A 12,236-nucleotide genomic window follows, 5' to 3' on the forward strand; every position below is an offset into this window, starting at 1 on the left:
TTGATTATAAAAGAAACTATTTCAGATAAAACGATGATAAACGTAGTGGATGCCGATAAATCAAAGGTAGAAACCAAGGGACCAATAGAAAATGAACCACAAATACTTATTGTCAAAGATGAAAATCAAAGAACAAGAGGCTATGAACAAACAAATTTTAATTATAAGAGGAATCTAAATGTATCTAGTAGCACTGAATGGGGATTGACAGGAGGAAATGGAGTCTCGAAAGGAGTTGACCTACTGTCAGATTCGAAAACTGTGCCTTGGTTTTCGCCGATTTGGAAACAGGTAGCTTATTTTTAATTGCTTTGATCCATGAAGGATCTCATGGCCCATCTGTAGTTTGGCGGTTATGTCTGTTGTGGCTATACAGCAAAGTAAATGGTGCCAGCCCACCTTGGAGAAAGAGGTCAATTGTGATATAACGGTTGACGCACCCTTCAAACTGGAATACGTTACTACTACACGTAAGAAATGTCACTACATAAATATAATACTTAATAATCTATACTAATATTATAATTATAAAGAGGAAAGGCATAGGCTATCTAGTTATAATCTTTTTTGAAAAAAATTAGGGATCCTTACTAAGATTCCAATAATATAACCCAAGGTGTATCACTGGTGGTAGGACCTCTTATGAGTCCGCACGGGTAGGTACCACCACCTCGCCTATTTCTGCCGTAACTATACTGAGACCTTAGAACTTATATCTCAAAGTGGGTGGTGCATTTACGTTGTAGATGTCTATGGGCTCCAGTAACCATTTAACACCAGGTGGACTGTGAGCTCGTTCACCCATCTAAGCAATAAAAAAAAAGGTGAAAAAAAATTACCTTCAATATTCTATAATCGCGTGCCCTGCGAAAACTACTGGTGATAGAATAAAATAATGTATTACGACTTTGTAGAACACAATACATTAATGTATTACGATTTTGTAGAACACATTATTTTTTTACAAAAATTGTCCCGACAGCATATATCTAACTATTATATTTATGCCACAATAAGTGTTCTTTTGTTTTAAAAAATAAAACAACGTAAAACATCGTTGAAATTTTTGTTAAAGACCCGAGCGGAGCCGGAGCAGGCCGCTAGTAAGATTATACATTTCTTAATAATAAAATTTCAGTGTAAACCAGTGATTCTGTGTGTGAACGCACAGGCACAGTGAAATTGGTAATATTGGATCTGGACAAACTTTTGCCACCCTGTGAATCGTAGGGAATATGCACAAAAAAGGCAGTTTTAGGCAAAACGGATAATGTAATAATAGTTTGCGTTTCATTGATTCTTATTAGGTTAATATTCGTTAATAGTAGCAAACGGAAGCTCTACTGTTTCAACAGTTCTCGAATATTCTTCGTCTCCCATTTTTTGGGTAGCGCAATGATACATTCGTTAAGTGAAATATTTCATTTTATGTTTGGGCAATGACGGTTACCATTTACTTAAGAACTACTAAACGCCAAATTATATGTCAGTTCGTTACCGACCGTTCGTTACCATTCGACCTAGAATAATACAAAATGGGTTCATGACTTTTCTTATTGCATCATGGACGAATCGAAATAGGATGAAAGCAATCCGATTGTAGTCGGCTTGTATATCGTTAAGACGACAACTTTAAGCTTTTAAAGCTTTAAATCTTAAAGTTAAAAGATTAAGTTTTAAGCTTATAAATAGAAACTAGTATTTTTTAATAATGTGATTGGAATTAAAAACAAATATGTCCTGTTTCCAGAGCTTGGCAGCCTCAGCACCAATTTTATTAGGTTTTGCTGCGGGTTCGACATTCGGTTTCTCGGCGATCTTACTGCCACAGTTGAAGGAACAAGCTGGACCCATTCCGGCAGATGAAGAAACAGCGTCATGGATAGGTCTGTTTCTGTTATTAAATACAAGGTCAAACAATTCTATCTCTCATCAACCGAATTATCATTGTTCTATACGCTTTGTATATACTGTGTTACGTTTAATATTTTGTATTCAAGTTTAATAATATTTGCTATGTGTATGTGCATTACTATAATTCTCATGTTGTATTTGTTATTTTAGTTATGTGTTATTTGTTCTACACACACTCATCACTTTTAATTATTATTCTCGTAATCCTCTCGCAGGTCTGCTGGAAGAAATAAGCAGCGCCTTTGTACATAATTTTCTTATTACTCTGTACTATGTCATCTTTTTTGTGTGTACATAAATAAATAAATAGGTTTGTAATATTTGTTTTACTGAGAACATTGTCGCTAACGGGCTTATATTTTATTTCAACAGTTTTTTGTCTCTTGACTCGATAATTGACTAGCACTTTAAATGGATTTTTAGTGGTCGAAACTATAATAATATCTAAATGTATATTTCAGCTTCAATCGCAACCCTACCGGTGGCTCCTGCCTGTCTTATATCTGGATGGATATTTGAAAGATTTGGAAGAAGACCAGCTCTATTCATCACATGTGCCCCGTTTCTACTTGGATGGGCTCTCATAATAAAAGCAGACAACCTCACCCTCATGCTGTGCGGGAGATTTTTCACAGGGATGTGCACAGGATTGATAGGTCCTTTGGCATCGGTCTACATAGGAGAAACTACGGAACCGAAGTATAGAGGTCTCTTCCTCGCCGCTATTTCATTAGCAATGGCATCAGGAATGTTTTTCTCGCATATTATCGGCACATTTATATCATGGCAGTGGACTGCGGTCATCTGCGCTCTATTGCCAATATTAAGTCTAGTTTTACTAGTTTTTGTACCAGAATCTCCCACTTGGTTAATATCAAGAGGTCACATTGAGGAGGGTGCCAAGGTTTATTACTGGTTAAGAGGGTATAGTGATGAAGTCAAAGATGAATTGAAAGATATAATCGATCGTAAATTAGCTAACGATGATGCCCCAGTAGAAACTTGGAAAGACAAAATTCGTTATTATAAATGCCCGGAATTTATAAAGCCGTTAGTAATTATGATATTCTTTTTCTCTATGTCCCAATTTGTCGGCGCAAATGCAGTTGCTTTCTATTCTGTAGAAATTATCAAAAAGGTTTTAGGAAAAGATATTGATAAATATATGGCGATGCTCCTAATAGATTTTCTGAGATTGTTAGCGTCAGTAGCAGCCTGTATCATATGCAAACAATACGGGCGAAGACCTGTATGTTTTGTTAGCGGAGGCTTGACAGCAATTTCAATGGCAGGACTATCAATATTTTTGTATCTAAGACCAGAAAATATGGCTTGGATACCCCTATCATGCTTTATGCTCTATATTTGTGCGATTTCAATTGGTCTAGTTCCGTTGCCCTGGATGATGTGTGGGGAGATATTTCCGACTAAGGTTCGAGGCTTAGGTTCGGGAGTTAGTTCAGCTGTGGGTTTGGTCTCTGTATTTGTAGTAGTTAAAACCGCACCAGGCATGATGTCTCACTTAGGACAAGTGTTTACTTTCTCGTTTTACGGAGCAATCGCCTTTATTGGAAGCATCATATTATTCTTTGTTCTCCCAGAGACAAAAGGAAAGAGTCTACAGGAGATTGAAGACAAATTAAAAAATCAAAAGAGTAATAATGACTCAAAGTTTTGAAACTTAGCACTGTTTTCGATTAAGTGTAAATAATGTGGTATCATCTATTTAGAATAATAAATACCTAGTCCAAATTTTTTCTCGAAATTTGCTTTGTACAAGAATACTAAATACTATACTAAATAGTATACATATACAGTAATGTTGTTGTTTTAAAAGTATTCGCTTAAAGAGATAGATAAGTTTCAAGTCTGTATGTTATATGTGTGTGCATAATACTAAACATTCAATATGTCATTTTTCGTTTTAAACATTACGTTGCGTTTCGTTATGTTACATACGTTTCAATTATTCCATTTTTGGTTCGGTGTCCGGATATCCGGGACGTGAAGTTTTTTCCCTACCTATTCGCTGGTAGCCTAAGGGGCCATTACAGCTACGCCCGGACGAGTAGGTGAGCTCACGGGCTCAACCTAAGAGAATTTGCTAACACTATCCCTAGCAAGAGTTAGTGGTTCGCAGGGTCTACCACCGGATCGGAATCGCGACCCACTGAGAAGATCCGGTGAGAAACTCAATGGGCTGTGTCTATGGGTTAGGTCACTCGTCGAATTCTTCATCGTAATCGACGGGTGCAACGAGGACGGTGACCGGTGTTTGAGAGGTCTAAAAGCACCCAGAATGAATCCGGGGGACCGACAACACATGTTTCGGACGCCGGTGGCTTTGCATTACCCCGTCGCGATCGGATAAGTAGGTAATTAGCGGCGGCCACGATAAGAGGGTTATCGTGCCGCGCTGCTTTTGCAAAGATCTCCAACGCTTAGAGAAGTCGGTCCATAGGGGATAATTGCCCTCGTCAGTCGGGAGTCATCCTCTAATCCATTCATGTACTAAGTTATTTGCTAGAGTATCATTTATGTCGTTTTTTATTGGTTAAATGGGCGGAAGAGCTCAAGTCCCTTCTGGTGTTAAGTGGTTGTCGGAGCACATAGAAATATACAACGTAAGCGCCGCCACAAACTTAAGTCCTCTAGGATTTCAGTTCTTACAGTACAATGGCCGCTTTATCCTTCCAACGGAAACAGATTATTGCTGCTTGTTTAAATACGTATTTCATTAGAAAAATTGGTACTTGCCTGCTTCATTCAAACGGCGGTGCATCACTTGATCTTTTTAAGTACTTTAGATTATTTTTTTCTTAATATTATAAACTAACTATACTGAGACCTTAGAACTTATATCTCAAGGTGGGTGGCGCATTTACGTTGTGGAAGTCTATGTGCTCCCCATTTAAACAATAAAAAAAAATGTTATCATAACTATCTTAAATAAATATATTGTATGTTGAATATATCTTTCTAATAAACTAGAAAATACACTTTAGTTTGTTTCATTTGCTTACAACGCTGTTGCATCTGGCACGACAACCGTAACATTTATAAGTAAGTACACTGAAGTTATATTAATAAGTATAAAGGTGACTTATAACATTGATATTATTTTTTCTATTTACTGTTTATTCAGTTTACTATGACAGACGAAGTCTCTGGTTGTCTCAAAGTAATTTATTGAGTGGAATAAATCCATTGGACATTGATCAGGTATTTAAAATATATATATTTTTCTTTTTATTGCTTAGATCGGTTGACGAGCTCACATCTACAACGTAAATGCGCCACCCACCTTGAGATATAAGTTCTAAGGTCTCAGTATAGTTACAACGGCTGCCCCACCCTTCAAACCGAAACGCATTACTGCTTTACGGCAGAAATAGGCAAGGCGGACAAGCGCGCGGACTCACAAGAGGTCCTACCACCAGTAATTACGCAAATTATAATTTTGCGGGTTTGATTTTTATTTCACGATGTTATTCCTTCACTGTGGAAGTCAATCGTGAACATTTGTTAATTACGTATTTCATTAGAAAAATTGGTACCTGCCTGCGGGATTCGAACATCTGTGCATCGCTAGATACGAATGCACCGGACGTCTTATCCTTTAGGCCACGACGACATCAAAATTGACATTGTTTACACAGTTTGATCACTAAGAATGTTTTATTTGGTTTCTTTATATGACATCTAAATTAGCTCACGGCGCATTTAGTGTTCAGTGGCCGTCGGAGCGCATACACATCACTAAGTGAATGTTGTCATATACCATTTACCATCTAAGCAATAAAAAAAAAAAGTTTATTTACGTAACTAACACTTTTTTAATAACCCTTCTTCTTCACTCTTCAGCCATTTTGGCACCCGATGTGCGTTTATAATAGTAAACCCTAAATTGTATAATCTATCTATATATATATAAATGAATTGCTGTTCGTTAGTCTCGCATAAACTCGAGAACGGCTGGACTGATTTGGCTAATTTTGGTCTTGAATTACTTGTGGAAGTCCAGAGAAGGCTTAAAAGGCAGATAAATATGAAAATGCTGGGAATTAAATAGAAATAACAATTTTGTTTTCCCTGTGATGTGTCCCCCGTCGGACGGATTCCTTTTGTTTGTTTTAAGTTTATTTTTTATAAAAGTTTAGGTCTTTTATTTAGCGATTAAGGCACAACGATATCTGCCGGGTCAGCTAGTATTAAAATAAAAATCTTCTGAAGATAATTAATTACATGTGATCTACTAACTGATAGATCAGATGAGGAGAAGAGAAATTCATTGTTTCAATATTTTATCAGGTAAAACGATGGCATACACCGATAAACAAAAGGAACGATCAAAGTTAACAACAGAATATGAACTAATTGAAGTTGAAGATGGACATTTAACAACAAAAGAGCTTGCCGAAACTGATATAATTTATAGTAGCGATGGTTTTAGCTTGGTTGGTGGAATGGAAGCTACGAAAGAAGATTTATTAGATTCGAAAACTTCTGTTCTATTTTCACCGATGTGGAAACAGGTATTTTTTTTAATGTTACGAATGAAATTAATAAAAAATTAATACAATAAAGTCTGGATTTACACAATCTATGACAAATTCATAAAAATAATTACAGAGCTTAGCAGCGTCAGTGCCGATCTTGTTAAATATTTCCTTTGGTTTGTCGTCTGGATTCTCGGCGACCTTGTTGCCACAATTGGAAAAAGAAGCTGGACCCATTCCGGCAGACAAAGAAACAGCGTCTTGGATAGGTCTGTTATTAGAGTAATAATTAGTACTGGGAGTTATAATTGGCTAAATAATTAAAAATAATGGCCTTGCAAAAAAGGAACTAGCCGGTTCGGAATTAAGAATAGAAAAAAAATACTTGAATATCGACCACTGCCTTCAGGCATTAGGAAAATACTCAACTGCATTAAAACAATTTCGATTGTAGTCTTCTAACCAGACTGTAACAATATCTAATCGAAATTTGGAACCGGAATCGTGTTCATCACAGAAAAATAGCGTCCGAAAATTAGTAGTTAGTAACCGCACCTGAACCACACCATAGTCGTTTCGTATTTTGTGCTGCAAATCAAAGTAAGTCCAACAACTGAATCTCATATTGGTGAATGTTTGAAATACACCTATATACTAAGTGACTACTATAACAAAAGGTACCATATAGTGAAATAGCAGTGAAAAACTTGGTTTTCTTTATACTAACTATGCGCTACCCGTTTATGTTATTGTGACAGAAGTTCACATCAGTACGGATCCTCCCGATCCATTAACGGTGCTTTTAGGTACCGTAATCACAGTTCACCGTCCTCGTCGAACCCGTCACTTGTAACGAAGGGCTCGACAAGCGAATTAACCTATAGACACAGCCCACTGAGTTTCTCGCCGGATCTTCTCAGTGGGTCACGTTTCCGATCCGGCGGTAGATTTTGCGAAGCACTGCTCTTGCTAGGGTCAGTGTTAGCAATACTCCGGTTTGAGCCCTGTGAGCTCACCTACATGTTAGGGCGAAGCTGAAATAGCCTCTCAAGGCTATCAGCATGTATGAAAAAAAAGTGACAGAAATACGTAACGTAAACTCGTCACAATTCGATGAATCGTTTAGGAATGAATGAAGAGCACATAGACGTTGAAAATACGTGTTCCTCAATGCTGAGTGATGTGACCTTTACGGAACCCTTTTGTTCGGATTATGTTCCACCATTCCTTTCTGACCTCTGCGCAGTTGATAGCGACATTAATGCTAGAGTCCAATTTTGTCTTAATTTGATCGGATCAGCGCATGCGACTACGTCCAATAGGCCTCTTTCCTTCTTCTTTGCCAGTCATGATTAGTTTTTCGATATTGCCACCCGTGACCGAAAAACTCGAAAATCCAACGTAGGCAAATGATGAAGAGTCTTGTGGAGTCGCCTGGTTCTTCCAGAATTAATTCGTTGGTCTGATTGCCATCCAGGGAATCAGTAACGTCTTCCTCCAGCATCATATCTCAAATGCGTCAACCCGATTTTGATCAGAAATAAAAAAAAAAGTGTTCAAATTGTTTCTTATTTCAGCTTCAATCACAGCACTCCCAATGGTTCTCGGCTGCCTTATATCCGGATGGCTGTTTGAAAGATCCGGAAGACGAAGAGCTCAATTTATAGTATCTGCTCTGTTTCTGATCGGCTGGATCCTTACGGCAGCATCTTATAACCTCACATTTATCCTAAGCGGAAGATTGTTCACTGGGCTTTGCTCAGGATTAATAGCTCCCTTGGGACCGGTATATATCGGAGAAACTTCGGAACCGAAGTATCGAGGCTTTTTTCTCGCTGCGATTTCGTTAGGCATGACCTTTGGTATCATGTTTGCACATTTAGTCGGCACATTCACATCATGGCAATGGACAGCGGTAATATGCGCCGTGTTTCCAATATTAAGTATAGTCTTACTAGTTTTCTTACCAGAAAGTCCCACTTGGTTAATATCAAGAGGTCACATTGAGGAGGGTGTCAAGGTTTATAACTGGTTAAGAGGGAATAATGACGAAGCCAAAGCTGAACTAAAAACTATATTTGATCGTAAATTGGCAGCTCATGCTTCCCCAGTACAGACTTGGAGAAATAAACTCCTCTATCTTAAAAGCCCAGAACTAATAAAGCCTTTAATGATTATGAACTTATTTTTTGCTACATGTCAGTTCACGGGAACAAATGCTGTCACGTTTTATTCTATAGATATTTTGGGAAAGGCTGTAGGTAAAGGTATAGATCAGTATTTAGTGATGTTATTAATCGATTTGCTGAGGTTGATAGCTTCACTAGCAGCCTGTGTAATCTGTAAGAAGTATGGTCGAAGAAATGTCTTCTTCCTGAGCAGTGGTTTAACTATAGTATCTTTAATAGGCTTAGCAATGTTCTTGTATCTGAAGCCAGAAAACATGTCTTGGATACCACTATTTTGTTTAATGTTTTACATTTGCGCGATAACGATTGGCGTGGATCCAATACCGTGGATAATGTGTGGTGAGATCTTTCCGGAAAATGTTCGTGGAATGGGATCCGGCATCAGTACGGGCGTGGCCTGTGCGAGTTTATTTGTGGTGGTTAAAACAGAACCAGGAATGATGAAGAATTTAGGCGAAGCATTCACTTTTATGATTTACGCGACTGTAACATTATTTGGGGTCGTCATATTATACTTCACTTTGCCAGAAACGAAAGGAAAAAGCTTACATGAGATCGAAGATAAACTCAAAAGTCAAAACTGCAACAATAGCCGAAGATCTGTTGTAATTGCTTAATAATGGCGTTAATGTTTACCCTTCTATTGTTATGTGGAGCAATATGTATTAGACCTTGATAGGTAACCCATTTGTAGGAAGATCAGTTCCTATGGTATTATGAATGTTTTGTCCTGTATGCGCGAAAAATAAATCATTATACCAGCTATCGTCCCCATATAAGACAGGAGCTGAAAGGACATTTTTTATTATTTCTCTAAAGTAAATGATTAAACGAATTTTCAGTTCATCTAATATTTGGTGAAATGATTTTAGGTTACATAAGTTACTCATGACTTCTTAAATTGTATTATATAGAAGATAACCAAATGCTACTTGTTAATAAGCTGTAAATAAGTAAACTTTTCTTTCATCGTATTGCTCTTGAAAAAGTATAGGGAAACAATTAATATTTATATTAACCATGCACGTTTTTATTACAAACTTGTGAGCTTTGGTAAATTTGTTATTTTTATAGCGTAGATGGTTGGAAAAGCTTACGGCCGGTGATAAGTAGTGATTGGAGCCCACAGACATCTACAACGTAAATGCCGCCACCCACATCGAGACATGTGTTGTAAGGTCTCATTTTTCTACAGTTTTCCGGAATGCTAATCGCAGGATATTTCAGATGATGTATATTGTAAAGTGGTGTCTACTCGACATTATTTGATTGAAAAATACCTTCCGTTATTACTTCGGAGTCATCATTCTGTAACCGCAAATATTAATATCACAAACAGTAAAGGACTTTCAGAGTTCTTCGTGATCAAGACAAGCTACACACAGGACCATTTACGCTTACCTATGTAAGGTTCAAGGAAGAACGTTATTGTTTGATTCCACTAAGTAATTATATTAATAGTGTTAGACGCACAGTAATAAATCTTGAAGTCAGTGGGCGGAGCGCTTAGAACAAAAATTTGTGTCATTGATGTCGCGCCTCATTGCCCTCGTATGGGCATTTTATCAAACCGTGTGTACAGTATCGGGATGTAATATTAGGGTTCTTACATATTGCACACAAAAGTGTTTTTTCTTTAATTTTCACATAATCATAAAAACTTTGAAATTACTACAAAATGAATGTTTGTTCTTGTATACAATTTACAAAACTATAGTCTTAATTGAACCTGGTAATGAAATAAAGAAATGACTAATTGTTAAATTTATTTTTGTATCGTAATAATATAGAAGTGATTCATGATTTACCAAGCTCATCAGGCGAAAGGTGATAAAGATGGTCTCTATTTAAATGAGTTTTTTCTTTTTTTACTGCTTTTATGTACGTACGGGTGTACGAGCTCACAGCCAACCTGGTGTTAAGTGGTAGGCAGCGGCTTGGCTCTGCCCCTGACATTGCTGAAGTCCATGGACGACGGTAACTACTCACCATCAGGTGGGCCGTATGCTCGTCTGCCTACAAGGGCAATAAAAAAAAGTGGTTACTGGAGCCCATAGACATCTACAACGTAAATGCGCCACCCACCTTGAGATATAAGTTCTAAGGTCTCAGTAACGGCTACCCCACCCTTTAAGCCGAAATGCATTACTGATTCACGGCACAAATATGCGGAGTGGTGGTACCTATCCGTGCGGACTCACAAGAGGTCCTACCACCAGTAAGAGCTAGTACAAAATCTAGAGCAGATTATGTTGACGTAGTGAGATAAGTGGTTCTCAGGCACTCTGGCCCGTAAAGACCGAAGTTGTTGGGATCTAAACAAACAGCGGCCAGTGTACCTATTTAACATTGAACTTCAGCATCAACGTCGTCATCTACTGCGCAGGGTGCAGGAATAAATGGAGGAACATAGCCGAAAAGTGCTCCGCAAAGGTCACGACCCTCAGCACTGAGGAACACGATGCAAGGAATAGAAAGAGTACCTACACGTATCGAATTATCCGAATGGGGTCCAAATTCCGCAGGCAGTTATCAATTTTTCTCTAAGCAAATACGTATCTATATCACTATATCTATCATGAAATAACTTGAAGGATTTTGTCGCTAACGAAAAACGAGGCGCTGAATTTTAATTTTTTTTTTTATTGTCTTTGCGGGCAGACGAGCATACGGCCCACCTGATGGTAAGTGGTCACCGACGCTCATGGACGTCAGTAACGCCAGGGGCAGAGCCAAGCCGCTGCCTACCATGCCATTGAAATTCAAATGCACTATGATCACATCTTTACGTCCATATCCTTTGCAGCTATAAGATCCACATCTTACAATTCAGTTCCTGTTGTTAAAAATTAACAAAAAAAACCGCGGAGTCGACACGGATAGAAATGAAAAATTAAAATGTGATTTACGTCGTATTTTCACCGGGTTTTCGCGAATCCTGGGCATAATTAAAACTAATTTTACCGCTTAATCTATATGACTGACACGGTGGTGTAAGAGTTAGAGCCCGTGACTATTGCGCCGAGGGTCGTGGGTTCGATTCCCACATCGGGCAATCATTCGTGTGATGAATAGGCTTGTTTGCTCTTTGTCTGGGTGTTTATTATCTATATTTACTGGTGGTAGGACCTCTTGTGAGTCCGCGCGGGTGGGTACCACCACTCTGCCTATTACTTCCGTGAAGCAGTAATGCGTTTCGGTTTGAAGGTTGGGGCAGCCGTTGTAACTATACGTGAGACCTTAGAACTTATATCTCCAGGTGGGTGGTGCATTTACGTTGTGGATGTCTATGGGCTCATTTCGCGATTTTCCGGATTCAAACGCATTCACTATTTTGAATTTATCACTTAATGACAGTACTTTAATTTTCCGTTTTGACATGATGCAGAACAGAACTTTTCTTCGCAATTGATTAACGATAAACTGAGTAAGTCCGACAAACAGGACGGTACACAGGTACACGTGTCCATTCGAAAAGAATGCGATAAAATAACAACGTTATTTAGTTCCACGAAATAGAATAGGTTCAATATTGACGAGAAAACAATTCAAAAACAATGGTAGGAAGTTCCACAAAAGTTAAGAATGAGTCATAAAATAGCAGATGTTAAATTTGTAATTTGTTTTTTCACTC

At 38.0% G+C, this 12,236-nt stretch overlaps 2 protein-coding genes across 2 annotated transcripts; both read left to right on the top strand.

The window, feature by feature from the left end:
* Nucleotides 1-4,654, top strand: LOC114253580 (trehalose transporter 1-like protein). Its single transcript, XM_028188509.2, has 3 exons — nt 1-291; nt 1,751-1,886; nt 2,376-4,654. Exons 1-3 carry the CDS (start codon nt 34-36, stop codon nt 3,590-3,592), a joined length of 1,611 nt encoding a protein of 536 aa, XP_028044310.2. The 5' UTR covers nt 1-33; the 3' UTR covers nt 3,593-4,654.
* A 1,532-nt stretch (nt 4,655-6,186) lies between these two features.
* Nucleotides 6,187-10,366, top strand: LOC114253487 (facilitated trehalose transporter Tret1). The gene is made up of 3 exons (XM_089739711.1): nt 6,187-6,449; nt 6,547-6,682; nt 7,991-10,366. The coding sequence occupies exons 1-3, from the start codon at nt 6,234-6,236 to the stop codon at nt 9,217-9,219; spliced, it is 1,581 nt and encodes a 526-aa protein (XP_089595837.1). The 5' UTR covers nt 6,187-6,233; the 3' UTR covers nt 9,220-10,366.
* Nucleotides 10,367-12,236: the final 1,870 nt, after the last annotated feature.

This window comes from Bombyx mandarina, chromosome A1 (genome assembly GCF_030267445.1).
Source record: "Bombyx mandarina strain Sakado chromosome A1, ASM3026744v2".
NCBI lineage: Eukaryota > Metazoa > Arthropoda > Insecta > Lepidoptera > Bombycidae > Bombyx > Bombyx mandarina.

Coding starts and splice junctions, on each gene's coding strand:
- LOC114253580 (XM_028188509.2), top strand. CDS start 34: ATGATAAACGTAGTGGATGCCGATAAATCAAAGGTAGAAACCAAGGGA. Junction 292..1,750: donor TTTCGCCGATTTGGAAACAG/GTAGCTTATTTT, acceptor TCCTGTTTCCAG/AGCTTGGCAGCCTCAGCACC. Junction 1,887..2,375: donor AGAAACAGCGTCATGGATAG/GTCTGTTTCTGT, acceptor TGTATATTTCAG/CTTCAATCGCAACCCTACCG.
- LOC114253487 (XM_089739711.1), top strand. CDS start 6,234: ATGGCATACACCGATAAACAAAAGGAACGATCAAAGTTAACAACAGAA. Junction 6,450..6,546: donor TTTCACCGATGTGGAAACAG/GTATTTTTTTTA, acceptor AAATAATTACAG/AGCTTAGCAGCGTCAGTGCC. Junction 6,683..7,990: donor AGAAACAGCGTCTTGGATAG/GTCTGTTATTAG, acceptor TTCTTATTTCAG/CTTCAATCACAGCACTCCCA.